The 27,506-nt window shown below is 42.5% G+C and overlaps 1 protein-coding gene across 7 annotated transcripts in view; it reads left to right on the top strand.

Annotated features, from left to right (window-relative positions):
• Positions 1-27,506, top strand: part of frmd4a (FERM domain containing 4A) — a 71,010-nt gene that overhangs the window by 29,604 nt on the left and 13,900 nt on the right. For all 7 annotated transcript variants that reach the window (XM_073471668.1, XM_073471663.1, XM_073471664.1 and 4 more), the window contains exons 2-11: positions 7,242-7,307; positions 12,998-13,092; positions 14,734-14,826; positions 17,607-17,691; positions 19,874-19,930; positions 20,790-20,812; positions 22,623-22,706; positions 22,814-22,879; positions 22,984-23,041; positions 23,275-23,361. In XM_073471668.1, the coding sequence (XP_073327769.1) occupies positions 7,242-7,307; positions 12,998-13,092; positions 14,734-14,826; positions 17,607-17,691; positions 19,874-19,930; positions 20,790-20,812; positions 22,623-22,706; positions 22,814-22,879; positions 22,984-23,041; positions 23,275-23,361 (714 nt within the window). The remainder of the gene's footprint in view (positions 1-7,241; positions 7,308-12,997; positions 13,093-14,733; positions 14,827-17,606; positions 17,692-19,873; positions 19,931-20,789; positions 20,813-22,622; positions 22,707-22,813; positions 22,880-22,983; positions 23,042-23,274; positions 23,362-27,506) is intronic.

Raw genomic sequence — 27,506 nt, 5'->3', positions numbered from 1 at the left:
TATGACTGTGTTCCTAGATGGCAGCCACGAAATAGACTCACTTTACAGCACAAGATGACACTTCACACTGTTACAGTAATGACAGTTATGCTGGATAATCCCCAATAAAGTATTTTTTATATCAGGCATCAGACAATGTGACCTCTCAATGGAAAAGAATGAAAAGAAGAATGTTATACTATCAGGAATGTATCTAGAACAAGGTGAGGCTGTCTGTGTTATGACTCCAAGGCATATTCAAATTTACCACAGCAATACAAAATGGTTTTCCTCATGCCTTCCAGTGTTATCTTTGCCTGTTGTCGTCACTCTGTCGCTTCTGCAAAGTGCAAAAAACCACTGGCTCAAATTTTGCATATTATTTAGACAACCTTTAATGTTATGTTTTGTCAATGAATATATGACAAGCTACCTCTGTTGCATTCATACAAGTCAAATGCCATCCTTTCTAAAGACCTTTTAAGACTTTTAAGACTGATTACTTTTAATAGGAAAGAGTCCCAATGTATGTCATGAGACTTGAATGAATGGTGCCTGCTCACTATGTGAAGAAGCACCTCAGCCCGTTGTGTTTCTGGCAGTGACAAATAGATGCTGAATGCCAGCTGTTGAGAAGTTGAGAGGGAGTCAGAGGAAGTTTTACACACGCAAACAATGCAGGCATTAGAATAGGCTCAATGGTTGCTGCTGCCGCTTTTTACATTTCATATGGGATTCAGTGACTTTCACCCCCATGGTCCCTAGCCTGAAAGTCTTTTGCCACAACCCCCTATGAATGGAGGAGTCTTTTATTGTCTAATATAAGTTAATCCAACAAAAACACGCTACTACTACAGTGCATGACAATTTTCCAATCAGACTTAAATGCACCATGTGCAAATTTAGTAGCAACAGCAAATTTACAGTAAATTTATGTCCTTTATCTCCTTGATTTTATTTTAATTAACATTTTAGGGAGCTGCAAGAATCCTGACATACCTATTTATAGAAGCAATTTTTGTACGTGTTCTGAGAAAGCATGAGAAAAGAGACTATCTTTACAATTCATCAGGGATATGGTGAAGTTGAACTGAGGCAAAGACAGATTTTTGTGGACTTTTTTGTGACAACTAAAGTTCGAATCACATGCAATATAACATAAAAAGCATTATTCCTGATGTCTTCATTGTGTCTACTGAGACACCTCGGGGCAGTGTTCCCAGTGAAAGTGCCTATGTAGTATTTTAAACTCATAAACATCGCCATCTGTCAGTTCTAGTGAAGGTTGAGTAGAAATGTGGGGAAACATCTCCTGAAACAATGAGAAACAATTTTGGTAAAGTCTGGGAATGGAGCTTGGTAGTAAAATGAGAACAAAGCAGAGTTGGCTACAGAAATATCTCCAGCTTGTTTGAAGTGCCAGTGTGTTTCTGATTTTAAAAAACGCCCTAACTGGAACCACATTTCAGTCCCAAAGAAAGTCACTCACGGGCAGGGAGGGTGGAGCTCGCAGACACACACACACACACTTGAACAAACAAAACAGATCTCTCCCGGTCAGTCGTTTCTCTAGACATTCCTGGCTGCCTTTCCCTGACCCTCCCTGCTCCGTCTGCCACTACAAGAAGCACTGGACAGAGAAGAAGACGGGATTTGGCCCTGCTATTATTTTTCCATCAGGTTTTCAATAACCCATTCAACTGAAACTGTAGGGTACGGAGGGCTCAAGTATGTTTTGCTGAATCTCGTGTTGTAATCTAATCTGCACCATACGCAGATAGTGTTACATTAAAACTGATGACGAGTCATAAAGCCTCTTCAGCCATAATGATCTCAGCATCATAAATCATCATAGGACTGCTTGTGTCAAAGCAGGCTCGCTCTCAAAGTGACGTGTTTAAGAGTGTGTGTTTGTTTAGTCTCTATAAATATGGGAGAGGCAGACAAAGACAGACAGAGCGAGGAGCATGGACTGCGTGTGTGTGTCAGTCTTGACTGCCTACCGCAGCGTCCCACAGCCAGGGTTAAAGAGATTCTCCATCTTGCTTCAATTAACCGTTCAGCGCTGTTTATATCACATTCCACCAATATAGGTTACCTTTTCCAGCGCAGACCATCAACCCTGCTCCCCTGCTCGACCCTAAAACCTGACTCTAATACCCCACTGCCTGTTAAAACCCACCTCACCCATCCAGATCTTTCCCCTTTGGACCCCTGCCCCATAGAAATACACCAGATCAGCACCTCATTACAACCACACCTCTGCCCAGAATAGAAGCCCACTGGCTCCATAACAAGGCTCTGTCAGGGCCCAGATATGTCACACCTTCAAGTGTTTCTCACCTTGTGCTTCTTGGCAACGCTCTCTGTAGGTCACTGAAAGGTAACCATGTATGTGGAAGTTAAAGGGGAATGAGCAGTGGACAGATAGGTTCACTAAATCACAGCTGCTTGATATTGTTCCTTCCTGCCTTGCTTCCTTTCTTCCTTCCTTTTCCTCCCCCTCTTATTCTGCTTCTCCGGAGCCACTCATCCATTACAAACAGGAACAATCGTTCTTGTAGTTTAAATGTTCAGGATTTTCCTACTGTAATTATTTTTGCTTTTCTCTTCTATCTTTGTCAGTTTTATCCCCATTCCTCCACTACCATGCATTGTCCCCTTCACTCCCCCTCCCTTGCGTTGGTCAAACAACAGGACCCTTGTGATAGCAAACTGAGGAAGCTACCAATAAAGGGAGATATGAATTTGACCGGAGACAGCCAAGGAGGGACGGGTGTGTGTATTAAAGCCAAAGAAAGAGTCATCTGGAGATGTTTAAGTTGGACAGGCCAGTTTCCGGTGTCTGGAACAGGCCAAAAATATCCAGAAACAGAAAAATCCAGCAGGAGGGGAAAGGATACACCTCCTCTTTTCTCATGTGACATACTGCATTCAGCAAACCAAGCTGAATTTTGGACTCTCAGCATAAGCTATGGTAGTTACACAACCGCTCGAGCCAAGCACATTAAATGTTTGTATTGCTTAAAGTCTGTGTATTTCTGATAAATCCTGCAGATTTAAGAGATGGTGCAAGTGCATTTGGCTCAGACAAGCTATTTATGACACAGACTATCTAAAAAGACAAACAAACGGTCAGGAATCCCTGATGCTGACGGCATACTACATACAGTTATGTATGCACACTATACATGTGCAACATCTGGCCTCACTCTGTTTTCATAACACAGGGATTGCTCATGTTGTAATACAGTAATAGAAAACAGACTAGTCTATGCATGCCGCGTCATTCAAAGACTTTATTGACAGTATAGGCTTCGCCCTGCCTTCGTAGCACACGTTAGTTATCTATTTATGGTACCAAAAACTGGACTGATTTTGTTATGTTAACAACTTGTGGTTTCAACGGCTGCTGCTCCAGCTGTGTAAGATGAACACAAGTGCCCAATTTAGGTCGTACTAAAAAAAAAAAAAAAACTCAAAAAAAAATATGAGAGTCAGTCCAAACGGCTGCAGCGGACTGAAGGCCAGAAATCATTCAAGCAAGCCAAACCTGCGAGCAAGGCGATCTGTGTTTTAAAAGTGCATACAGGAAGAGACGAGCTGGAGGGAGCCAAGAGATCTAACTGAAACTCCTGCTTTTTTTTTTTTTTTTGTGCAGAGCCTTGTACCCATTTAAGAGCTATGGAAATCTATCAAAGTGCACATGGTATATAGGCTTGGCATTTATTGTCAGGTAAAAAGTCATGTGAGGATATGAGTTTTTTAAGGCAGACCCCAACCCACCCACCCACAGAGAGAGAGAGAGAGAGAGAGAGAGAGAATGCATTTGTGAAAGTACAGCTGATTCACACATTTGCATAGTGTTGTGTATCAGCAGTGCATCACTTGTTTTAAAGGCAGACTATATTGGTGTGTTGTGCTCTGCAGACACAGATGTCTGTTTGGGTTTGTAAGCACGCACACACACACACACACACGCACGGAGAGAGAGAGGGAGAGAGAGAGAGGTCTGCAGTTTCTCATGGCTGTGAGAGCTGCTGCAGAAAATTTCCCCTCATCTCCTCCTCTCCCCGCCCCCACATCTTGCCTCCATTATTCCCGTGTTTTTCGAAGCAACTCGGATGACAGCGAGAAACAGGGCTGGCAAGTGAAGGCAGCCTGGAATACCTTCGTCTCTTCCGGTCGTCCCCCTCGGTTTGCTGACCGGTGGTGCGGTCTCCTGCGACCCGCACGTTCACTCACCGTGTGTGCACGGTGCCGGTAGCGATAGAGGAGGGGGGGAGAGAGAGAGAGAGAGAGAGAGAGGCGGAGTGGCGGCGGCGGCGGCGGTGGTGGTGGTGGTTGGTCGACTGGGACTAGCAGCACCGTGAGAAGCTCTCCTCTGCTTTTCGGAGGGAGGGAGGTGAAGCCAGCCAGCCAGCCTCGGGAAGAGAAAAAAAAAACGCTCCGTTAATTAGCGCCGAGTTATCTTGTAGCTTGAATGGCGTAGATACGAGATGTGGCGGCTCTGTGGCGTTCAGAGGACACTGGGAAAATACAGAGAGCTGCGTCGCTTGTAATTAACGTTAAACTAAATGGTCAGTAACATGGATGCTGATGTGCCTCCTCCCCTAGGCCGGCCGGGAAAAGGGGTGTTTTTTGACGATTTTCTAGCTGTAACACGGCTCGTTTCTTTCTGGGATTAATTTTTTTATTTGTATTTTTTTTTCACCTCCTCTTGGTGCCGGTTTTTTTTTTTTGTTGTGTGTGTGTGGGAGCCTCGCAGTGAGCGTCTGTTTGCAAGGTAACAAACTAATGATAACATCGCCAGCACTGACCAGGCATCACTGTCAACTGTGTGTTTGTGTGCCTCTTTAATTATGGGTGCCAGCTCCCAGGGAAATAAGGACACGTTTTGAACATGGCTGCTTTATAGCTCACTACATTGTTCATTTTCATCTCCTGAGTCAGGCCTGAGGATGTACGATAGCCAATTCAAGCCTGACTAGTAAGGGGTCAGAAATGTTGCTTGATTACATACAGCATGAATCACACACCAGGACAGGGTGATGGAGCTAGTAGCACATGTGTTGTTAGCCTATGTTAGCTAAGTAATGTTGACAACATCAGAGCTAAGTAAATATATGCACTGTTAAAAAAAAGATTAAGGCTAAACTGTCCTCTTTAATGACAAGAAGCTATATATAGACACTTTATTACATTTGGTTTCATGGTGGATAGAAGCTGAGTAGCATGTGTCCAATACCACAAACTGAATTTTATGACTTAAACCAATAAGCATCTGTCTCTGCCAGATTGTGCTGCCTAATTTTAGCCTCCAGGCAGTGATTTGTTACCTTGACGTTAGGGTCTGTGCTATTCCCAGGTGCCCCATGCAAGAGTGCCAGTGAGAGTGTGTGTGTGTATACACTGTCTGCATTGCAGCTTAACATATTGCAGACGAGATGCTACACTAAAAATGTTTGGCCAGTCTACCTAAGTCTTGTCCTCATATATCCAGGCTCAACAATGGAGAAATAAGATTTGTTTAACCAGCAAAATGTTTTCGGAAATCACATATTTGTTTGCATACAGTCTAATAACTTTGCACCAACTTTTGATACACTTGACATCTCGATGATGTTATATAACCCAGATATTTTGTCACAAGGAATCATGTTTCCGCACCGACCTACTGCTCAGTAGTCATGGTAGTAATTAAAATCACTATATACAGTATAAACATGGAAAGTTTTGGATAGGTAATGAAACTCCTAGACAGGAGGGTAGGAGACGAAAACAATAGACAACTATGGAAATGGTGTGGGTGTGTGTCACTGTGTGCACAGGTGCACCCAATCTAAGCCCTCAAACCACAGGACATCAATGGCGAGTGGGAGGGTAAACCGAACCCTTCAAAGTAGCGAGAACCAACACACACACACACAAAGATACACCAGTAGTCATTCAGCAGAGTTCACGTGGGGATGATGAGGGTTGAGACACAACCCTGTCACTCATCTCCCTCTCTTTCTCTGGTGTCCTCGGCTCTCTGCTAAACTCTCACCTCCAACCTGCCACCTCAATGCAAGCTGGCATGAGTGGTGAGAAAGTAGGTGTTCGTTATACCCATGTTGTGGACACACCCTTACCAGATTTCAAGAGCCTCAGGTGGCCAATATGATCCTTGCGGTGCAGAGTTAAAACTGGTTCCGCCTGTGCTCATGTTTATGGCATCAATGTTTTTGAAGTTCTCATCAAATCTTAGACAATGAGGATGTGTTTTGCACATACTCTTTACTCTTCTTACAACATTTCTTACCCCTCCACACACACCCCCACACACACACATACACCACCCCCCTTACCTCCTAGTCTCCTTCCCCATCTCCCAGATGTGAGGGAAGCGTAGGAGGAGCCAGGGGGGTGTTTGTGTTCCTCAGGGTCCCCTCTTCCTGTTAAATTGCAGAGAAACTCCACATGTGCAGAAAACACCAGCACACACAAACACACACACAAACATAGTGAATACTCTGGCACAGTTGGTACATCCCTGCACTGAATGTTTAAACCTTTGTTTTGCAAATTTGCTTGAATTTTATCATGCAGTGGCAAACTTTCAGACAGGTCTGGAGAAGTGGCTTGGCTTTGTCTATCATGTGAAATGTGTGGTCTAACTTGTGTGTATGCGGCGCCTATTTCCCACAGTTGACTGTTTCATCATTGCACCTGCTTCAGTGTTTACGCCTGAACTTGGCAGACGGATATTATCTTTTTTTTTTTTTTTTTGTTCAGTATTTTTCAGCACTATTCAGCAAGCCTTGTATCAACAACACAGACAAACACTCGAGTGAACATTGTCAGCAGGCAGCTTCCCTCATTGTGGTCACTGCAGTCCACTGATGGATAATGGATTTCCTGCTCAAGGAGGAATGCTAGAAATGTCAGTGAGGAAGAGAGCAGAGCAGGACGTTGTCTCTGTTGGCCCATTGTGTAGTTAGCTCAGCTAACCTTGTTAAGACTACACTGAGACAACAAACACGCAGGCACACACCAAGCTTCCCACATAGCACATGTCTGTCATACTAATTGATGTGGGGATGCATCACCATCTTGTTTGTTGTTTGGAAATTTAAGTGACTTTCTCACATGATTGGCAACAGTGTACACATACAGAAGTCTGCTTCTAATCTGTGTCGGTCTAACATGTTATACCCGTAATCGCTTTATAAACAAGAATATTTACAAGCATCCTTTGTCTGTTTGTCTCTTTCTCTCAGATGACAGAGGGGAGGCGATGTCAGGTCCATCTCCTGGATGACAGGAAGCTGGAGCTCCTTGTACAGGTGATTCTCTCCTCCTCTCTACCTCCCTCCCTTTTGTTCTTCGTTCTCTTTCTTCCTGCTCTGTCTTTGCAGACTCTCATTTCCTCAAGGCGAGGGAGAAGTGATGTCTGGCGTCCTGCGGGACTCACTTACTGCTGACCAAGAGAAATTTGGTCAGCAGTAGGTGACTTTGCGCTTTCTTGATGCTCACCTGATCTCTCCACACTCACTCCCACACACACACACACACACACACACACACACACACACACAGGAGTGTTCATGCAACGGACCCAGCCCTAATTTACTCTCCCTGTAGAAGCTCTACATTCAAATACAGATTTGAGTCCTAATGATGTCTGAAACAGAAATGCTTACTTCACCTAAACTCATGCATCACTGCTCATTTGTCATTACCCATCCCCACTGCCCTCCCAGATTGTCTGAGCAATGCCAGAATCATCTAACAAAGAACATCAACTATCTGTCTGTGTAATTGTCAAGGCTCCAGCTTATCCTCTAAACGTCTTGGAAAAACGAAGCAGCAGGGTGCCCCCCTCACCCTACTTTCAGTCTTCAATCCTCTCAGCAGGCCTCTCTGCAGTAATGGCCAACGGCAGCAGCAGCAGTATCCACAATACGTCAGTCTCTCCCTCCTTTGCCTTTGAAAGCCCCTACACTTTTCAAATTTAGATCTGCACTGCTTTCCGTTCTATACCCAGGGTTAAATTTGGTTGTGGGAGTATAGTAGTGTCACACATGAAAATACATTTGAATTTTTAATAAATTGTGTGGCCCTCTCTGCAAAGTAACTTTCACCTCACTTTCGTCATTCATGAGACCCTACTCATGGGTTTATGGCTTCAAAGTCCAAAGCATTAAGAAGCTCTGTCCACTCTTCCCAACCTCCCTTAGCCCCCTTTTTGGTCTGACCATTACCCAATAGAAAAAAGAAGGTAATTGCCCTGGAACAGGAGAAGGAGAGCAAGCAGAGAATAGAAAGATTGACAGAGAAACTCAGGAGGATGAGAGGGAGACAGGAAAGTGAGAAGGGAGCTCAGGAACGACGAGACAGGAGATGACAGTAAAGAGAAGGGAATTGAGAGGAGAAAATGGAGGGGAGAGTCGAGGATAGGTCTGCTGACTTTCTGATTTGATTACTCTGCCAGAACTGATCCTCTCTCTCAAATTGGTACTTCTTTCTGCTCCTCTTCCACTCTCTCTCTCTCATCTCTCTGACTTTCCACTCCTCCCCATACCTTCTTTTCTCACCTAGCTCCTTACCCGCCTTTACCTGCCTTACCCTGGCTCTGTCGCCTTCTAAATCTCCAACTACAGCTACAGCATATTTCATCCATCAATCCTCTCTTCCACTCATTCTTCATCCTTTTGGCCATCAATAAGGAAAAAACAAGGAAATAAACAAAAAGAGAGTTGAATTAAAACTTTACAGTAATCTTTGTATTATATAAAGAGTTTTACAGGTACTTGAGGACAAGTTGTTAGTGAGAAAGTCTGTTACCACATAATATACACAATGTAACGAGTGGTATTTTTATAGTTTGGCAGTAATATTAGCAAGATAGATAGCCTGACAAAAATCCGGAAGAAGGGATGTTATTAACAAACCACTGTCATATAAATCATGATACTGCTGTCTTTCGCTCTGTTTCTCTTTCTCTCTGTCCTTGCTTCTCTTCGCTGGGCGGATGTACAGTAGGCCAGTGCGTTGTTAATAGGACCACAGAGAGTTACAGTGTTATTCTTAGTTTCCTGGTGAACTAAGACACAATCAGGTCCTCCACTCATTTGCAAAAAAACAGGATTTCTTGAAGGGATGATCATAACTTATAAGCAGGGCAAACAGTCGTGTTTTTTAAATATCAAGGCATTATTTCAGTATTACACACTCAACTGAGCTATTTCATATCTTCACTGATCATTTAACAGCAGTGTGGTCAAGGGAGTCCTCTTGAGGTTTTTATTTAAGTTCCTGCTGGCTCGCCTCTGAAAGGTTGGATCTCATTTCTGTCACTGACTTGTAACATTGACCAGCTGTTTGATCCCAGAAGTGTCGTTCTCCATTTTACTCTTCCTCATCCCCTCCTTCCTACCTTTGATAGAGTCTCCTCTGTGGTTTGTTTATGGTGCAACGCCTCATTGGCAGAGAACTGTGTGCCAGAAGGCCGACATACCTATTGACCAGACCGTAAAGATCGAAGCTAACCACCAAAAACACAGCGAGTGAAAATATATGTCAATCATATGGTCATCACTCCCTGAGGCTAGATTGGTATAGGTTAAAGAGCAAATGAGGTATTAAGTTGTGTAATAGTGTTGCTCTTCCATGCTGATGTTTATGTGAAGAACTACATTAATAAAGAGACACCTCATATTATATATATATATATATGTATATATGTATATATATGTACGTATATTTATATATATATATATATATATATGTATGTATATATATATATATATGTATATATATATATATATATATATATATATATATATATATGTATATATACATATATATATATATATATATATATATATATATATATATATATATTATTTATTTATTTTTTTTTTTTTAAACCAATATACATTTGCAGTAAATGTAAAAATCTTGCTGTCAAAATGTAGAATTACCACTGATTGAATGCAATGAAATACAACTCACTCAAGTGCTGAACTTAAGTAAAAGTTTTGATTAGGGCTGCACAATATGGACAAAAAATCATATTGCATTATTTGGATAGATATTGCAATTGCAATATGATTCATGGTTAGTGATAAAGGAATTTTCACAGTAAAAATAATGATTTGACATTTGTTGTGGTCTATACCAAACAAATATGTTTTCTTACATCTGGAAAACATTTTTTCTAGGCCAGGGCATCTCTGCAGCACCGCAGTACGTCATGAAATTGCAGGTTCTTGCAATTAGGATATTGAACTTGGCCATACTGTGATTTTGATCATATTTCAATTAATTGTGCAGCCCTAATTTTGAGGTATTTATACTTCACTTGAGTATTTCCATTCTTTGTGCTACTCTATACTTTCAGGACACTATATTTTGGAGGCAAATATTGTACTTGATATTTATTTAATAACTTAAGTTACTAGTTACTAATAATAATTTTAAAAATGCGGAACATTAGTCACAATAATCAGCCAGGTTAATTTAAACGCTATGAACTCTCTCCTTACCCACACTTGGACTCCTAAGCCCTGCCACTGATAAATCAGTGAGGCGCCAAGAGCCTGACTAGCTGTTTGCAGAGATTGGACTGTGAATTGCTGCCAGCCTGCCAAGTGAGCTACTGTTGTGTGTTTGTCACTTGTCTGCAGGTTTGCTTTAGCATGTCTCCTCCTCACTTGCACCTCCCTGTAATTCTTATGCTGTTAATTACCTGTGCTGCTGAGGAGGCATAGGCTAAATGTCTATTAGCAGTAATGCTGTCTAAGCTAGCAGAGAGCTTTACTGTCTGATAGATGGCTTCAAAGTGTGCATGTGTGTGTGTGTGTGGATCTGCTTTGTCTGGATATGTCTGGATTGTGTGTCTCTGTTTGTGTGTGTGTGGGTTTGTGTATGTGTGTGTTTAGTGTGCCATATCACATACTATATTACCTGTCATTCACTGTCTGTATCACTGTTTGTGTCTTCCCTTATGTTATTACTCATGCCTCAGGTATCCGCTATATCACAGATAAGCTGTAGTGTCAGGATGTGTGCATGATTGTGTAAGGGGTGAGTCGTCACTTGAGGAGAGAACCAAACTCAATTACTCTATCCAGTGCAGCCCATGTGACTTTTACAGGCTGCTTGGTATTCATAACAATGTTGAGGTTATAAGCTTAGCCCAACCTTACAGAAGTCCTCTTATTCGTTTTCATCTTCAGTCATCCACTTCTGGTGTTCAGCTGTGTATCTGGGGCTCATTTTGTCTCCATATCATCTTTCCAAACAGTATGTGTCCACGTGTCCCTGTCTCCCGCTCAGTGTTTCTTATGCCGCGGTGGCGTGGATGCAGCTTAATTGATATTGTTGCCAAGGCAGTTGACTGCTGTGTGGTAATGAGAGACCACCACTGTATGTGTCTCAGACTGAACCAAAACATGTATTACTGCTAATACTATAAAGATAGACAGCTTCCAGACCTGAAATTTCCACATCTGAAATGTTTTGAGAACTTCAAAGACAGCTAGTGTCGCTCCTGTGAATGGCTGCTCTCCCATTTGGAGAACCAACAGAGCCAATCAGAGCCTTTGTGGATGGGATGGATCAGGATACACAGTAGTTATGGACTTTAATCACTGCTCGTGATATATTAATCTACAGTAACCATGGTATAAATTTAACATGTTCAGGGTCTTATCCTTTGCTTCGAGATGTGAAAGTATCATTCTTATTGTAAATATGCCTTTATATGTTTTTCTTTTAATGATAACCTTGATATTTTGTCTAGATAATTCCCCAATACTGTATGGTTTGTGTAGGGCTAGGTCAAAGATGGACTCAGAGAGCACAGTAGCCTATAGTACATCTGATACATGGCAATGAGTCAGAATCAACCTATATGTTAGCTTCTCCTCAAGCTCTCTCTATCGCTTCTATTCTCTCCTGAGCCTTTTTGTGTTGCAGGATCACTGTAGGCGTCGCGCTTATATGAGATCTAGGTCATTGGAGTTGTGTGTGTGCATGTGTGTGTGCATGTATGTGTGTGTGTGTATGCCTGCTGTCTGCATGACATCATCTCCTTCTCTTTAAATAGCTCTCAGTAGCTGCTGCCACTGTAGTCGTGCAGTGAGAAGATAGTACAGGACCTTAGGGGGAGACTCTTAGCAATGTGCACACGATGGCACATGTAGCTGTGTTCTTTGTGTGTGTGTGAGTGTGTGTGTGTGCACATATTTGGTTGCACACAGTATGTTTGCCTCTTGCCTCTCTATAGCCTTTATTTACACAGCGCAGCACATGTGTTCTATGTTGTGAGCGGACTGCATGTATGTTGTGTATAAGCTCATGTGTGCATATGTGCATGCAGATTTTTGTGTGTGAGTGTGTGCAATGAAAATGTAGGCAGTGAGGCACACCCATGGTTAACCTCAGGGTGGGGCTTGCTTGCTGCTACTCAGGATGTCACAAACCAGCAGCATATGGCAGCAGTCCCCGGCCTCTGCTTCGCTTTAAGATGCTCTGCATGCTCAGAGCGTAGTGATGAATGGAGGTTGTCATCGCATATAGCTTGAAAAGTATTCCACAATATTAACTAGCTAGCAAACGCTTATGCTAGCTGCGGCCCTCTCCCTGCAATATTGTGGCTGAGCCGAGAGCCATGACTCTGCAGTAGAGGTGTGGGTCAGAGAGGCGGAAAGGAGAGAGGGAGGGAGGGGAAGGGCAGGGTACCTGCACTGTCAGCAACATCCACACACTCCATCCATCTTTCTCGCGCTCTCTCTCTCTCATTTATCTCCTCCTCTCTTGCTCTTTACCTCTTTTCCCCAGTGTTTGTCAGAATGCTTAGTCATTGCAGTAAATCAGTAGCTGATAGAATACTTTAACATAAAGCTCCACCACATGTACTCCAATTAAACCGCAGCGTGATAAACCACTAATCTCACACACAGGTCAAGTTATAACTGATAAATTAAACTGTACAAAGGGCAGTACTAATGTTTCTGTTTCCCTGCAGCCCAAACTGATGGCTAAGGACTTGCTGGACCTTGTGGCCTCTCACTTCAACCTCAAGGAGAAGGAGTACTTTGGGATTGCATACACAGACGAAACGTAAGTTAAAATGAAATAGTAATTCCACTGAAAACTCAAGTGCGCATTGTGTATTAGTATCAACTCTTCGAAAACCAGTGACCTTCTTTGCTTTAATGGATTGTAGCGAAGCACATTACCTGAAGTACCTTCTTACTTGAGTATTTCCATTTTCTGTTACTTTATACTACATATTGGAGGCAAATATTGTACTTTTACTCTGCTGCATTTATTTGATAACTTTAGTCAGTAGTTACTTGACAGATTGCACGCTGTATTTGAGCCAAAGTAGCACATTGTTTAAATTAATTTGTTTCATCAGGAATCGGATTAAGAAAAAAAACAACTATAAACATTAAGCAAAGAAATAGCATTTACATTGTATTTACCAACTTATTCTTCTCAAAATGAACCCAATGGACTTTTCTAGCAGTATTGAAGAAAAAAAAGACAAACCCTATTGTCAGATACTTAGAGTTAACGTTTGCAAGATGCTGTACCGTGTACAAAAGCCTCCCAATGAAAACTTCTTTTGCCAGTACATTGTTTGAGCTTCAACTATGGTTTCAGAGATCTTGCAGTAAAATGTTGCTGTTGGCCTGCTTTTCCCTTGATGTATTTTCAGTGTGCCTCTGTATATCTAACTGTGTTTTTTTGTGTGTAGGCTTCTTTAGTTGGGAAATGACTCTATAGACATTTTCACATTTGACTTAAAAAACAGCCTAGAGCAGATGCAGACTATGCAGTTTTCACTAATCTTTCACATGCAAATAAAGATTTATTTTGAACCATTGCTGATAATCTTGCTGGATATCACACTGACCCATAAACTGATGTATAATAAGATCCGCAGTTCTTAAGGGTTTTGATGTTATGATAAAGCTATTGTTTTCATGCAGTGGGCTAGCAAAATCATAAGTCTACCGTCTGTCAGTAGGCTTGCTACGAAAAACTGTGCTTGAAATGCAAACATGACATTCAAATTAGTTTTATTGTGTTTGGTGACCTAGAAAGACAGAAGCACCACAGCATAGTCCAAACCTAGTCATGCAAACATCAAGTGATTTACATACAGGCAAACTTCACCATGGCCTTCTGTTTTCTTTGTTTTTTGTTTTATCTTATGCACCCACTGATGTCAGGCAAGACCTCTGCTCTATGGCATTTACACGGCTGTGACACACACAGTAGCCAGAGTCAGTCCAGTAAAGCAATATCAGCTTTGCAGTCTTAGTCCCCCAGGGCCAATTCTATGATGCGTAGATTTGTAGCGTGTGCCTGGGGAGAGCAGACGCCTCAGCTCTGACCGCTCAGTGGGTCAAAGAGGCTGTGTTGGGGGGAAAAGGGGGAGAGAGATTGAGAGACAGAGACAGAAGGAGGGAGAGTTTGAGAGAGATGTTGCTCAGTTGCTCAGGAGACCATGCAGGGTTACCAGGGTGACAAGCTGTCTCTGCAGTTTCTCTCTCTGTTGGGGAGCGACTGAGAAGAAAGAGGAGAGGGGGAAACTGGGGCGAAGAAATAGTAACAGGAAAAGAAAAATGGGAAGGCTTAAGGAGAAAATGTTCAGTGTCTTGAGATTAAGTGTTTGTGTATTCTTGTTTGATATTCAGACATCACTGAATAATAACATTGATTGGTTGTTTTGTTGTCTTGTCCCATCAGGGGCCATTTTAGCTGGCTGCAGCTGGACCGCAGGGTATTAGAACATGAGTTCCCCAAGAAGTCTGGTCCCATTGTCCTCTACTTCTGTGTCAGGTGAGTCTTCATTAACCTTACTAACACATACCAAGGTCTCTGATTGGAGATGGTGTTTGAATATGTGTGGGAGAGAGAAAGAAAGACAGAGAGCGTGCTTCTGCATATGTGTTTGTGCATACACATGACTTCTTGTGATAATAGGAACAGATTAACAAGGTTAGTTATGACAGGCCCCTATGAAATGGGTTTGACCCAGGTGTTAAACTCCCACCACGGGAGCCTCTCAGCCAATCATGAGCCTCTTAGACTTCATCAGTATGCGCTGCATGCAAATCCCATCGAATGGCTTTGCGGTGACTACAAAGTGCCAAACAAGACATCGGAATGCTTTTCCATACAGAGAGAGAGAGAAGCCTTACCATTTCTTCTACATCATTAACATACAGTTTCATGCAGAAGCGATTTGACAAGAACTGTTGCCGACTCATTTCTAAAAGGTTCACCTGTCAGTGTGATGCTAAACAGGGTAGAAAATATTCCAGCAAGGCAACCTATGATGAGGCATGTGCCCTTGCAGTGTGCACTTCTTGCTGTTGCTGCATTGGAGTAATCTCCCCAGTTAAAAGCCAACTCCTCTATGACCTGTTATGACAGGGTTATTAAATCTCCCTACAATCCCACATGCCTCCCTCAGCCCTTTGTACTGCTCATACAATGGCCCCACTGATATATAAAACACTACTGACTCACACACAGCCACTGGATCATGTGTGTATGTGACAGAAATACAAAGTGTGTGTGTCTGTGTGCGTGTGCGTGTTTTCCTGTTTCTGTGTCTGTGGGTGTTTTATATCCAGTAGGCTGTTGAGGAAGAAAGAAAAAGGCACCTGACCTGAGAAGAGATTTTCTAATCTCTGTTAGAAAGCCCTCTCAACCCAACCCACTCTCCAGAATACACATGCACATACACTCACATGCACTCTGAGTGAGGGCCCGAAAGAGAAAGCCAAGGCTTTGTTTCGGGTCCACTAGTGCTCTCTATCCCCAACATATCTCTATGATGTCATATGCACCCCAGGGACTTAGCCTGGGTGAGCAACGTACATAGTAACGTGACGCACATTAACTCTGCTGAACAATGTCATTGAGTAGTCATTTCCAGGTTGACATTTACCACACAGCAAGTCCTGACATAATGAGATGACTGTTTGGTAAAACCATATTCTTAGCGCATGGACGTATTGTTCATTCTATTTAGTGAACAATGGTGTATTTGAACAATTTGACAGTGATACTATCAAAAGATGTACAGATATAATTTAGCTGCTATTACTACTGTTTTAGCTATTTCAACTATTTCAGCTAGATTTACGATTACGATATTTATTTTATGTCAACTATAGAATCATATAAAACAACTGTGTATGTGCGCGTCTGTGGTGAGGCTGAGGGTCACTGTGTGTATATTTACATAGACTAATAGGTGTTTGACGATGTGCTGGTGGGGCTGTGACATTGTGAACTTTGACACCATTTTGAGGTTTCACCCCCCCTTCTTCTCACCCGCATTACAGTCCAATCTCCAAGCTCAATCTCTCCAAATGTCACACTGACTACACCCCCATACACACACACATCCCACCCTATTTCTCAGACACACGACACACACACTTACGTATATTCAGGATTATAATGGAACAACTATCCACCCAAATGTCAGGCCTGAATCCATTATCAGTGGCAGCATATTGCTTTCATTAGTCCGCTATAAGGTTGTTTTTTGTGAGTGTGTGGGTGCGTGTTTGTCTCTGTGCAGGTGCATGTACGTTATGTATTTGCATGCTTATGTGGTATTTGTGTGTGTTCCCAACAAATGTTAGGCAGATGCCCACCTCCTGCTGATTCAGTGGGTGCCTTTTTGCATGCTTGCTGCTGTGCTGGCAGTGTGTGTATGTCTCATCAACACTTCTGGCTTTAATTAAATGTTCACACTGCATATTGACAAGGCTCCTCTCATTTCTCTTGCAGCTCAATGGGTAACGCGATTTAAGCCCTCCAATATTGATCCTCCTACAATCCCTCTCACTCAATACCTATACACTCATAAGCGCACAAATCGACAAATTCATTCGCATAAGGACGTGTGCTTAGCTCACATTACACGCTCTTGTAGGGACATATCAAGTCCTATATTGAAGGTTTTTGACATATTGTGATTTACATTTACATGAGAGAAGAGCTAACAATGAGTAGCTTCCTAGCGTACCATCGTAGCTCCCTTCTGGCTCTGCTGCATGCATTCATGAGCTAAATTTAGCCTGCATTATTATGTTAGTTCCCTCCTCACCACTCTGCCAGAAGTGGGTTACTGTGCTTCTCTCTCCAGTATGTGACGGAGTGTGTGTGTGTAAGTACTGTATGTGCATGTGGATTCACTACACACTGCTGATGATGCAGAGAGGCAGACAATGTGTGTAGTGCATCATGAGCACATTCAATTCGTGTGTGTGTGCGCGCGCTCACATTGTGGAATGTGCTCACACTCACAAACTAATAATGGATCATTGCCAGCCACCATGGTGAGAGAGAGAATTGGTTTAAGGGGAACGGTACAGGGTCAGCCTTTGGTATGCTGTGCCCCCCTCTGGTCACTTTGGTCATTGCACCATTTCTCTCACATCTGGTTGTGACATTTTTTCTGAAACAGATGAATAGTTAAGGCTACTAATTTTAGATTTTCCTTATAGGATTGAAGGTCAAAGTTAGTCAACGAAGGTCATGTTCTTATTGCCTTTGCTGTTGCAAATGTATTGAAACTCCTCCTTCTGTGCGTTCAGGTTCTACATAGAAAGTATATCCTACCTGAAGGACAATGCCACTATCGAGCTGTTTTTCCTTAATGCCAAGTCCATCATCTACAAGGTAAACGCATTATTTTGTTGCCATGCATCTTCCTAATAGTGTTGAATTATGATAATGAAGGATGTATTTTATCCTGAAATGCTTTACAGATAAAGGTGGTAGATAATTTTGTATTTAAAACCAAAATGTTATTCTAGACATTTTTGTTGTCAGATGCTGCGACTTCATTAGCCCATTTTCTGTCCTAAATGCAGAGAAGCCACAAGGGGACAGCTTGGACTTAGGTGCTCCACACTGATTTGGTGAATCAGAAAATGTGAACAATTTACATCAGCTGTTACCCATCATGTTATGTGCTGCACCATGTTGAAGCAACTAGCGGATAATTTGACACATGTACTGCCATCTGTCAGTATATGAATCACATTTAATTTGCCTGTTTCAATGGTAATTTGAATTAGGTCTTGCAAATTAACACCAAAAAGAAAATTCTAAAGGTAAAAAGCATTTTGAATCATTATTGACAAATATATATTTTGTAAATTTAGTGATTTACTTCAAGCATCTCAATTAGAGAAAGCCATTTGTATGTTGCTTATTCAGTTAACTGGTTCATAAGCTGATGTCCCTATAGTTACCAACTCAATAGTGGCAGAGACACCAGTGTCAAGCAGTTATTTGTATTATCCAGGAGAGGGCGTATGTGGACTGAAGGAAAACAATGGGGCAGAAACATCCCGGTCAAAGCCCTCTAGAAAACTGTGATGATATCATAAGATCCATTATTCTCTCTGCTGACAGTAGTGGTAAACTTCATCAGAGCACAGTCAGAGCCAATTTTAATATAATATATCATTCATTAATAACCAGAACCAGCAGTTCTTACCTGTATTGTTTGAAGTTTGAAATGGGTAAGAAGTTTGTTGAATACATGTTCAATAAAGGGTGTCGTACATAGTTTTTTTTATACATTGGGTAAAAATGCATGCTTTCTCTAGCTAATGTTGTCAGCTTGTAAAGCATTTCTCAGTTGGAGGCTTTAGGTTGTGTAGTTTATGCCAAGTTGTTATAAACTATGAAACTTTAATGAACTATGTAACCAAGTAGTCACGGAAAGACTGTCCCACAAACAGTTTCAGAGTCAGTCCTACCAGTAGCTCTGTTTAAATGTCGTTGTCAGAGATACGTGATCCCTGTCTGCTCATTTATCACAAGTCACCCTGATAAGAACATCAACGCTGGAGCTGGTAGAGAGATCACTTGTACTTAACACTGATGTTTAGTGTTAAGTACAAGTGATCTCTCTACCAGCTCCAGCATTAGATGACCTTGACGACCCCATGGAGCTACAAAGGCAAAAAAAGAAAACAGAAAAGAAATATCACAGTATTTTTAGAAAAGATGTTACACACTCACAGCATAAGATATATTTTGACCTTCTGCGGTTCATGTTTGTATAAGTAGTGAGAAACATTTTCTACTCTGCTGTGGGAACACATACAGTACAATAACACACAGTATATGATGATTTGTTGCCACACTGGGTGGTACACCCACGGTGGGTTTGTTCTGTCTAGCGTTTCATCCTGGCTGTCTGATCTCCCAGTCAATTAAGAGGTGGATTGTAAAGGGAACATTCCTGGAATACTTGACCCACTACTCACTGCCCACTAAACCGTATCCTTCTCCCCCTCAATGCATACGTATACATTCCATGTATATGTATAGTGATGGTGAATCACTGCACAAAACACAAACCTCCACTTATTATCATGCAGTTAAAGAAACAATTTCAGTGTAGCCTTCAATCTCTCTAACACAGACATTAATTCAGTGCTTCTTCTCCATCTTGCCTCTTTTATGTTCACACATGATGATATCCTCAATCAATAACAAAACAATTGTACTATTATTAAACATCACTTGAAAATATACCGAGTACACAGTAACCAGAGCATCCATGTCTGCCCTCAACCCCTAAACCCCCCTCCTCTCCCAACCCCCTTTTACTTTTCCTCTAATCTCCAAGCTCCATCCACATGAAGAGGTCATGAAATTAGAGAAGGGAGAGAAAAAATGAAAGGGGAGTGTCAGGGAGATGAAAGGAACTACTATTTTAGATAAATGGATGATGATCAGAAGCACATCCACTCTCAACATTGGCACACTGGGTGTTTTATTTATTTTCAAGGAGTGGGAGAATATGACTTTCATGCACTTTTTCATGCTTTTCTTCTTGCAGGAGCTTATTGAAGTGGACAGTGACGTTGTCTTTGAACTGGCTTCCTATATTCTACAAGTAAGATAAAACATGTTTGTTTGTGTGCGTATGTGTGGGTGTGGATGTTTTTCACTTTTAGCACAACGAGCTAAAATCACACTAGTTTTCCAAGGGGCTTTTCTTCTGCATTGAAACAGTTGTAAAACAGTTTGAAGTGGTCGTCCAAAATGTCTCCACCAGCCTTTGATCCTAATTGACGATGATGAAACAGACAATATCTTCTGTGGTCGTAATTGTGGATGATTAAACAGGCATTATCTAATTCAGGCATCAATCTGTCAGTAATCTGTGGTCTCGCTAGGAGGTTTTAAATCCTAAAAACCTCAACTGTCTTTGTTGGTAGCAAACTGCTTGGCTACCAGCAAAATTCTTGGTGCAGTCAGTCAGTGTTAATAGAAGACAGAGCAGCAGGGAAACTTTTTTTTAGGCCACAAATTCTCCTCCTTTCTCTCTCCTGTCCCTTTCTCAGAGTAGGTCAATCCATTAACTGTGATGCTGCAAGGTCATGTTACACAGTGACTGGGCTGAGTGGTTTGTCCGTGTATATACGTTTGTGTGTATGTGTGTGTGTGTGTGTGTGTGTGTGTGTGTGTGTGTGTGTGTGTGTGTGTGTGCGTGTGTGTGTGCGCACCCTCAATGCAGGTGCAGATGTACAGTATCAGGTATCTGCTCTGTAGGCCTTCAGAGGTTTCACTCCAGATGGAGCTTTAATGTTTCTATCTGAGTCCAGGGCAGCAGGCCTGACTGCAAGTTCACCTATGCTAACAGAACATAAACACACGTTTTATGGTCACTGCTCAGTGCTCACATATCCACATATGTAAACTGTCCTTTTTTTAATCTCACTACTTTTCTTTTTTTCTTCTTTGTTCCACAGGAGGCTAAAGGTGATTTCACTAGGTAAGCACACCAGTGACATGCAAGAAAGTATATGTTGTCGCAAGAGGTGTTAGAGAACAGATCATGGAGTTAATTAAGAGGGATGGTGCCACATATCAGACCTAGTGCCCAGTCCCAACATGCAGCAACAGAGCTTATCAAACCTCAGAGTCATTCATAAGATATTAGCCTCTGCCCTAGTGATAGGGGTTAATACAAGTTGATTGCGAAAGGAAAGGCACAGACAGAGAGACAATAAATGAGATATCAGTGGTCTGTCTGCTCCCCTGATCATTGAGGTAAATTACTGAGAACTATCTTCGCTTCACTCTTTTCAGCCTCCACTCAAAGCACGGATTACGTGTCTCTGTGTATTGAAGACAGGGCTCACCATTGGGGCATGAAAGATTACTTAATGTACCACAAGAAGATGTTAAGAACATAATATTGACAACTTCAGTTCAGACACACCAGTCTTTAAACCCTACAACTATGGAGCTTTCAAGTCATTCACATGTTTCATGTGAGCTACGGTCTACATGTGGCTTCTGGATTCTGTGTGATGTGGTCTAAATGTATGTCATCCCTCATCCACTCTTCCCTTTGTTGTAGCACAGATAACAGACTATAGCAGCCATCACCTCTGACCTCATTTCCGCCAGTGAAAGGAGTAAATAAACACAGTATCCTGCAGAGGGCTGGAATGTGACACACTCTGGAGACATTCCTTTCCCCCTCCTCCCCTTTTCCTTACGCCTTCCTCCCACACACACATAACTCCCATCTCTAAAAGCTCTATGGACCCAGCCCTCTCTTCATAACCATACACTATACCCCCTCTTCCATATTAGATTTCACTACATATCGCTCTGCTGCTTCTCTAAAAATACCCATTAATGTGACTGTTCAGGTATAATCTTTCTAAAATAAGTGTAAAATAATTCTTCTTTTTCAAGAACTTCCTTGAATCAAAAGTAATTGTCTTGATGTAAGGGGAATAAGAGTCTTATTCTTTCTTTAAATAATTTAACAGGTATTTTAAAAGTCTTGCAACAAGTCTGCTTTGGAAATTCAGTATTCATATAAAACTACTCACGCAAACTATTCCCGTTGTATCCGTCCAAATTTAGCTCTCATCTGCCCTTTTAAATGTGGAATGCCAATGTTATGACACAACCTAATACACCTAATGAGTAGTTACTTGAATGAACATCAACCAATCCAGATACTACAGCTGCGTTCACACATTGAAGAACAGCCGGACAGGGTGGATGGGATCTCTTCCAGGGCTTCAGCTCATAGGCTGTCATGTTCCCAGGGCTTTCCCCAATCCTCTGGGGCCTTGGCGGAGGTTTGAGAGAGGCGAGGGGATTAGAGTGGGGTATTAAGACCTCCTGCCACTGGAGGTCTGAAAACTGAATCCATTGCCAAGTCTCTTTGGCTTGCTGTGTGGTTCCCCGTCTCATTTACTCTGTCTTTGTCTTTATCTTTTCCTCCTCTATCCCTGTTTTCATCTCCCTTTATCTTTCTTGATCTTTCCTGTCTGTGTTTTTGTCCCTCTGCTCTCTCTGTTTTCCAACTTTCAACGTCCCTGCAGCTGTTTTGAGGTGGACAGCGCCCTGCCTCTGAAATAGAATAGCATACAGGCCATCAGCATTCAGTCTTCTCTGAACTAAATGCAGTTCCTTTCCCACCATTTTATATCCTAAGACAGTCCTGGGAAATATTCATATTCTACCCGTTTTTGATCTAAAATGTTAGGCCTACAGCAAATAATAGTCATTCTTGCAGACAGCAGTGTTGACCATGTCTTGTGGTTTCCCCCTCCCAGTAATGATGCAACCAGGTCTGACCTAAAAAAGCTGCCTGCACTGCCCACCCAGGCCCTAAAGGAGCACCCATCTCTGGCCTACTGGTGAGAGACGAGTCAGTTATCCAGACCACCACAACATTGCACAAGCGGTTGTTTTTCCCCATCTTGATAATTACCCTTTTCTCCTTCTTTACTGTCCCGTCTTACAGTGAAGATCGAGTCGTAGAGCATTACAAGAAGCTCAATGGGCAGTCCAGAGGGCAAGCTATTGTAAAGTAAGTGTGTACATATGTGTCTATGTGTCTATGGTTATGTTTGTCCACTTTATGGAAGGCTGTGTTCTGCAACCCTTACATTTCTGTCTTTCTGCGCCTCACAGTTATATGAGCATTGTAGAGTCCCTGCCCACATATGGAGTACATTACTACGCCGTAAAGGTACAGTTTTATTACTCTGCCTTTTCTTTTTATACACACACACCCGCACCACACACATTTTTTTGTTCACTGTTAACCTGAAAGCAGGCAGTTTGGGATTTGGAGATATGATGGAGCTTAAAGCTATTTGTACATGGTGGTTCTGTTTCTGTCTCTGTCTCTCTTTTTCTTTTTCTATCAAACCCACACACAGACACAACCTCTCCTAAAGCATTTTTTGTTGTGTGTTTTAGGACAAGCAGGGGATCCCATGGTGGTTGGGTCTGAGCTATAAAGGCATCTTTCAGTATGACCACCAGGACAAAGTCAAACCCAGGAAGGTGAGATGATGCTCCCTCTGTTGTCTCTGCATGACAAGCTCAACTGTCCTCTGCACAGCCTTCAGCCCTTCTTTCAATAAGCTTTAAAACATGGATTTTCCAAAACTGCAAAAGGCTGTTATTTATCCAAGCACACTCTTCTGCTTCTGTGTAAAATGTATTACCCCCGAGATATCTTTTCATTTTTGACACCTCATTCTTATACTATCTTTTTTAAATAAGAGTGGTTAGTCAATATAGTTAAGTAAATGACACATTACTTTATAATGAAACATCTTCTCTCTATCTTTCCTTGCTTGTTTCAGTCGTCGCCACTGTCCATTTTTTTCAGTGAGTCAGGATATTGTGTTTGGAAAGAGCACAAACAATACTGTACAAATACTACTGTCTGGAGACGTTCAGTCTTGGAATGTTTTGCATCCTGTCTTGCTTTTATTTCTGCCTTTCTGTGAATGGTGCCCTCCTCCCAGTCGATCCACCCAGAGAGCCTTTCTTGCCTCACCTCTGTCCCCCAGTCGTGTTTAGGGCCTTGAACTCTGGCATTCAGCCTTGTCTCACAGGCTGTTAATGGGGTTAACCACTTCCCTGCATTCGGACTGACCACCAAGACACTCACACACACGCACACTGATACTCTGTTGCTCATAAAGGCACACACACATTCTCTTCACTCACAATCCTGATGAATACTTCCTGTCTACCGCAGCTTTCCTGTTTGCCACTAGCATTGTGCTCTGTGTGTGTGTGTCTTGATAAGTGCATTCCAGTCTAAATGACTTTCTTACCACTGAGCACCATCCCTGCCTCATTCCCAAGTGCTCAAAATCTTGTGGCCGCTTAGGTGTTGCGTCACCATAGTGATGAAAAAAATGCACTCTTACATCTGGTAGATATGCAAATACCAAAACACACTGTGATACCTGTGAAAAGGTCCCAGACTGTGTGATTTTTACTTACTGAAAAATGGCAGATTTTAGCTTCCTCTGAGTTAAATGTCACAAGAAGGAAGAAGGAGAGGGTATTTTAGAGAGAGATGGAGACACAAAAGAGTTAATGGCATTCCCACACAAGAGACTTATCAAGCATTCAGCTGCTATAGCAACAGTCAGTGTGAGTCATTGGTCCACTAAGCTTCAGTACCGACCCCTCACTTTCTTCCCCTGTCTACCTCACACACACAAACATTTGGAAGCAGACAAAAAGTAAGACTGGGCCTCCTCACCACGCATGTGTGATTGTGGTCTAAGGAGCTTGTCCCAAATGAGATTTGTGGACTGCATGTCTTGCTAGTTCAACATCACAAGACTGACGAATTCACAATGTAAGGGGTTTTTTTTCACCAGTAAGGCAGACAAAAGAGGGTGTGTGGCGCTTCTTCCCAAAGCTGTTCACAGGAAGAGACACTCATAGAGGTCACTAGGAGCCTTCCATATGTTTTGGTAGTAATGAGACTCACCACTATTTCAACAAACGGAAGGAAGAGCATTTGATTTGGTGATTAGTCAGTTAGCCAGCCAGTCCAGTACCAGTAACCACTGACTCAGAGTGTAATCACTAACTTGTCACTCTTCAAGTTTTCAGACTCAGTGAGATGGAGGCAGAACACCCAATTATGGAACATTTCGGGCCAATTACCGTCTTTTGTCACATTAAAAATGTTTTATGTTCTCACCAGCAAACGAGTAAGTGACTTCACGTTGTGCTGTCTAATAGGTGTGTGTGTGCTGGAGGAAGTTGTGTGTAATTAGGAGTCTTTTCACGAGGGGAGATCCTGTTGTTTCTAAATGCAGGCCGTCTACCGCACCCTCCACGTTTATTTGGGGATGTTAAAATACCTCTCCCCCTCTGCTTACCGCAGGTCACATGCAGAGACACACGTACAGTACACACAGACAGGGCTTTACTGCTGAACCACACACCGTACTAATGCCTCATTAGTGTGTTCTGACTCATTAAGGCAGGGATTATAGGGTCTGTGTGTTGACTGACTACCTGAGTGACATACTTAAAGCTAACATGGAAAAGCTTCTGTCAACACTGTAAAGAAGCCGCAAGAAGGTTCAATCAAGCACAGAAAACTATGGTTTCAATTACTGTCATCTCACACGCATTTCACTGCATATGGATCATTTTATTTTACAGTGGACTCCACCCACCGACTTAAGTGAGCTGCTGTCTGTGTTTCATTTAGAGTAAATAGGCTCACACAGCCTGTTCTGATTAGTTTTTCCATAAATGTCATCCCTGCAAAACACCATAACCAAAACACAAACAACAGGAAGTGCCCCCAGAGTGTATCTGCATCTCCATGACAACTGGTAGATGTAGTATTGCGCACCAGAGCCCCACCCATGGAGGAAACAATAGTCTTTGAGAGACTAAGGTCCAGCTCTAGAAAAGAATAGTATCTGGCCTCACTACAGTTGTACTGGCCTTTGCTATTTAAAATTTCTATTCTTCCCGTAATCCCCACGGAGTCCGAAAGGCTTTTACACTCTATCAGATCTGACCTTTTCATCTGCAATGGATATGTGCCTTGGTGTGCAGACATTATTATGAGACAGACGTGGGCCTGTGTCACATGAGCACCCAGTTGCTTATGAATAACAACCAGTCACATCCTCTCGTGTGTATTTGTGCCATTGTGTGCGAGTGTATTAGAGTCATAGGAAGAGGATTTATAGCATGTGCACGCATAGATACACCACCCTCACTCCTAAGAACAGTGGCACCCAGCAGCTTTGGCTGACTTCCTAAAACACAGTCTGTCAAAATGTTTTTTTTTTCTTTTATCAGATATTCACGCTATTCACAGGGGTAAAGACTACACAGGTTTTATTAATACAATGGGCTTATGTAACTGAAGCAGAATTGCGACAAAAATGTCTCATTTTAAACTTCATTGCAGCTTGTGCCAGATCGTGTAGCCATTATTACATACACGTTCACAACTTATCCTGAAACAACAGTCTACTTCCAAGTTGCAGAAGCTCTTTCCTGCTGATGGAGAGGACAGCTTTAGTGGTCTCGTGCCTGAACACAGTTACAAACACCTACCTTATCTCCACAGCTCTGCCCCATATGCAGCCAACACACACACACACACTCACACAGTCCCTCACTCACTCTCTACCCTGCCCGCTATATTTAGCACCATGCTACATTAGCACTTCACACTCCATTGAAAATGTACGGTACAGCAACAGTTTAGATAAGAACTGTGATTTACTTTCTTCATGCTGGTGCATACACGCACATCAATACATACATTAGGCTGTTTACATAATATTTCTCCCACTCCTCTCCTTTGCTCCCTCTCATCCCTCTGTCCATTGTTTTCCCAGGCTGTTTAAATTCCTGGGCTGTGACCTGTTCCTCCCTTAGCTCCCTTTCTCCTCTTTTCCTCCCTTATCCTGTCATAGCTGGGTCTTGTGCTTAATTTCCGTTCTCCTGTTTCTTGCAACTTAGTTTAGCTTTCTTTATAATGGTTTGTCAGTGTACATCAGAGGTTTGTGTGTGTGTGTGTTTGCCTGTCTGCTCCAGCTGACAGGCGCAGGCTCACTTGTGTTCTGAAATAGCTCACACTGTTATTCTAACAAGTAACAGACTTTGCGAATGTGTGTACGTGCGCGCACACTGAGGTCTGACTAAACAAAGCGAGGCCACTTCAATTGCTGGGGCCACAGAAAGCTTCTTTTCCCCTTCATCACTCCTCCCCTGACCCCGCGTTACACACACACACACACGCAGACATGCACACACACCTCCCAACCACAGAGCCCAGAGCAGGAAGCACAGTCCCTGAGGGAGGGAGGAGGGATCAGGAGGAGGGGAGGCACAAATGCCCCCTCCCTCCACAGCCCTCCTAGCAAAGCTGCAGGAGAGGAGGAAACTTAACTTTGCACACTTTCTCTCCAACAACACACACGCACATGCCTGCAGATGGTGAACACACACCAACTCATAACGTTCTGTTCCCCTGCGTCTGGGAGGATTTAAGATACACACATGTTGCGGAGTACGTCTTGGGGCAAACTTTCTCGCCCAGCTGGCTTTGGCTGCATTTAAAGAGGAGCTGATGGTTCATAAAAGGGACGGAAAAGAGAGGAAAAAAAGAAAAGCCAAGCAGAGGAAAGAAAGCCTCC

Source organism: Pagrus major, chromosome 8 (assembly GCF_040436345.1).
Source record: "Pagrus major chromosome 8, Pma_NU_1.0".
Taxonomy (NCBI): Eukaryota; Metazoa; Chordata; class Actinopteri; order Spariformes; family Sparidae; genus Pagrus; species Pagrus major.
Note: the sequence above shows the minus strand (reverse complement) of the source record. Positions and strands in the feature narration are given on the sequence as shown.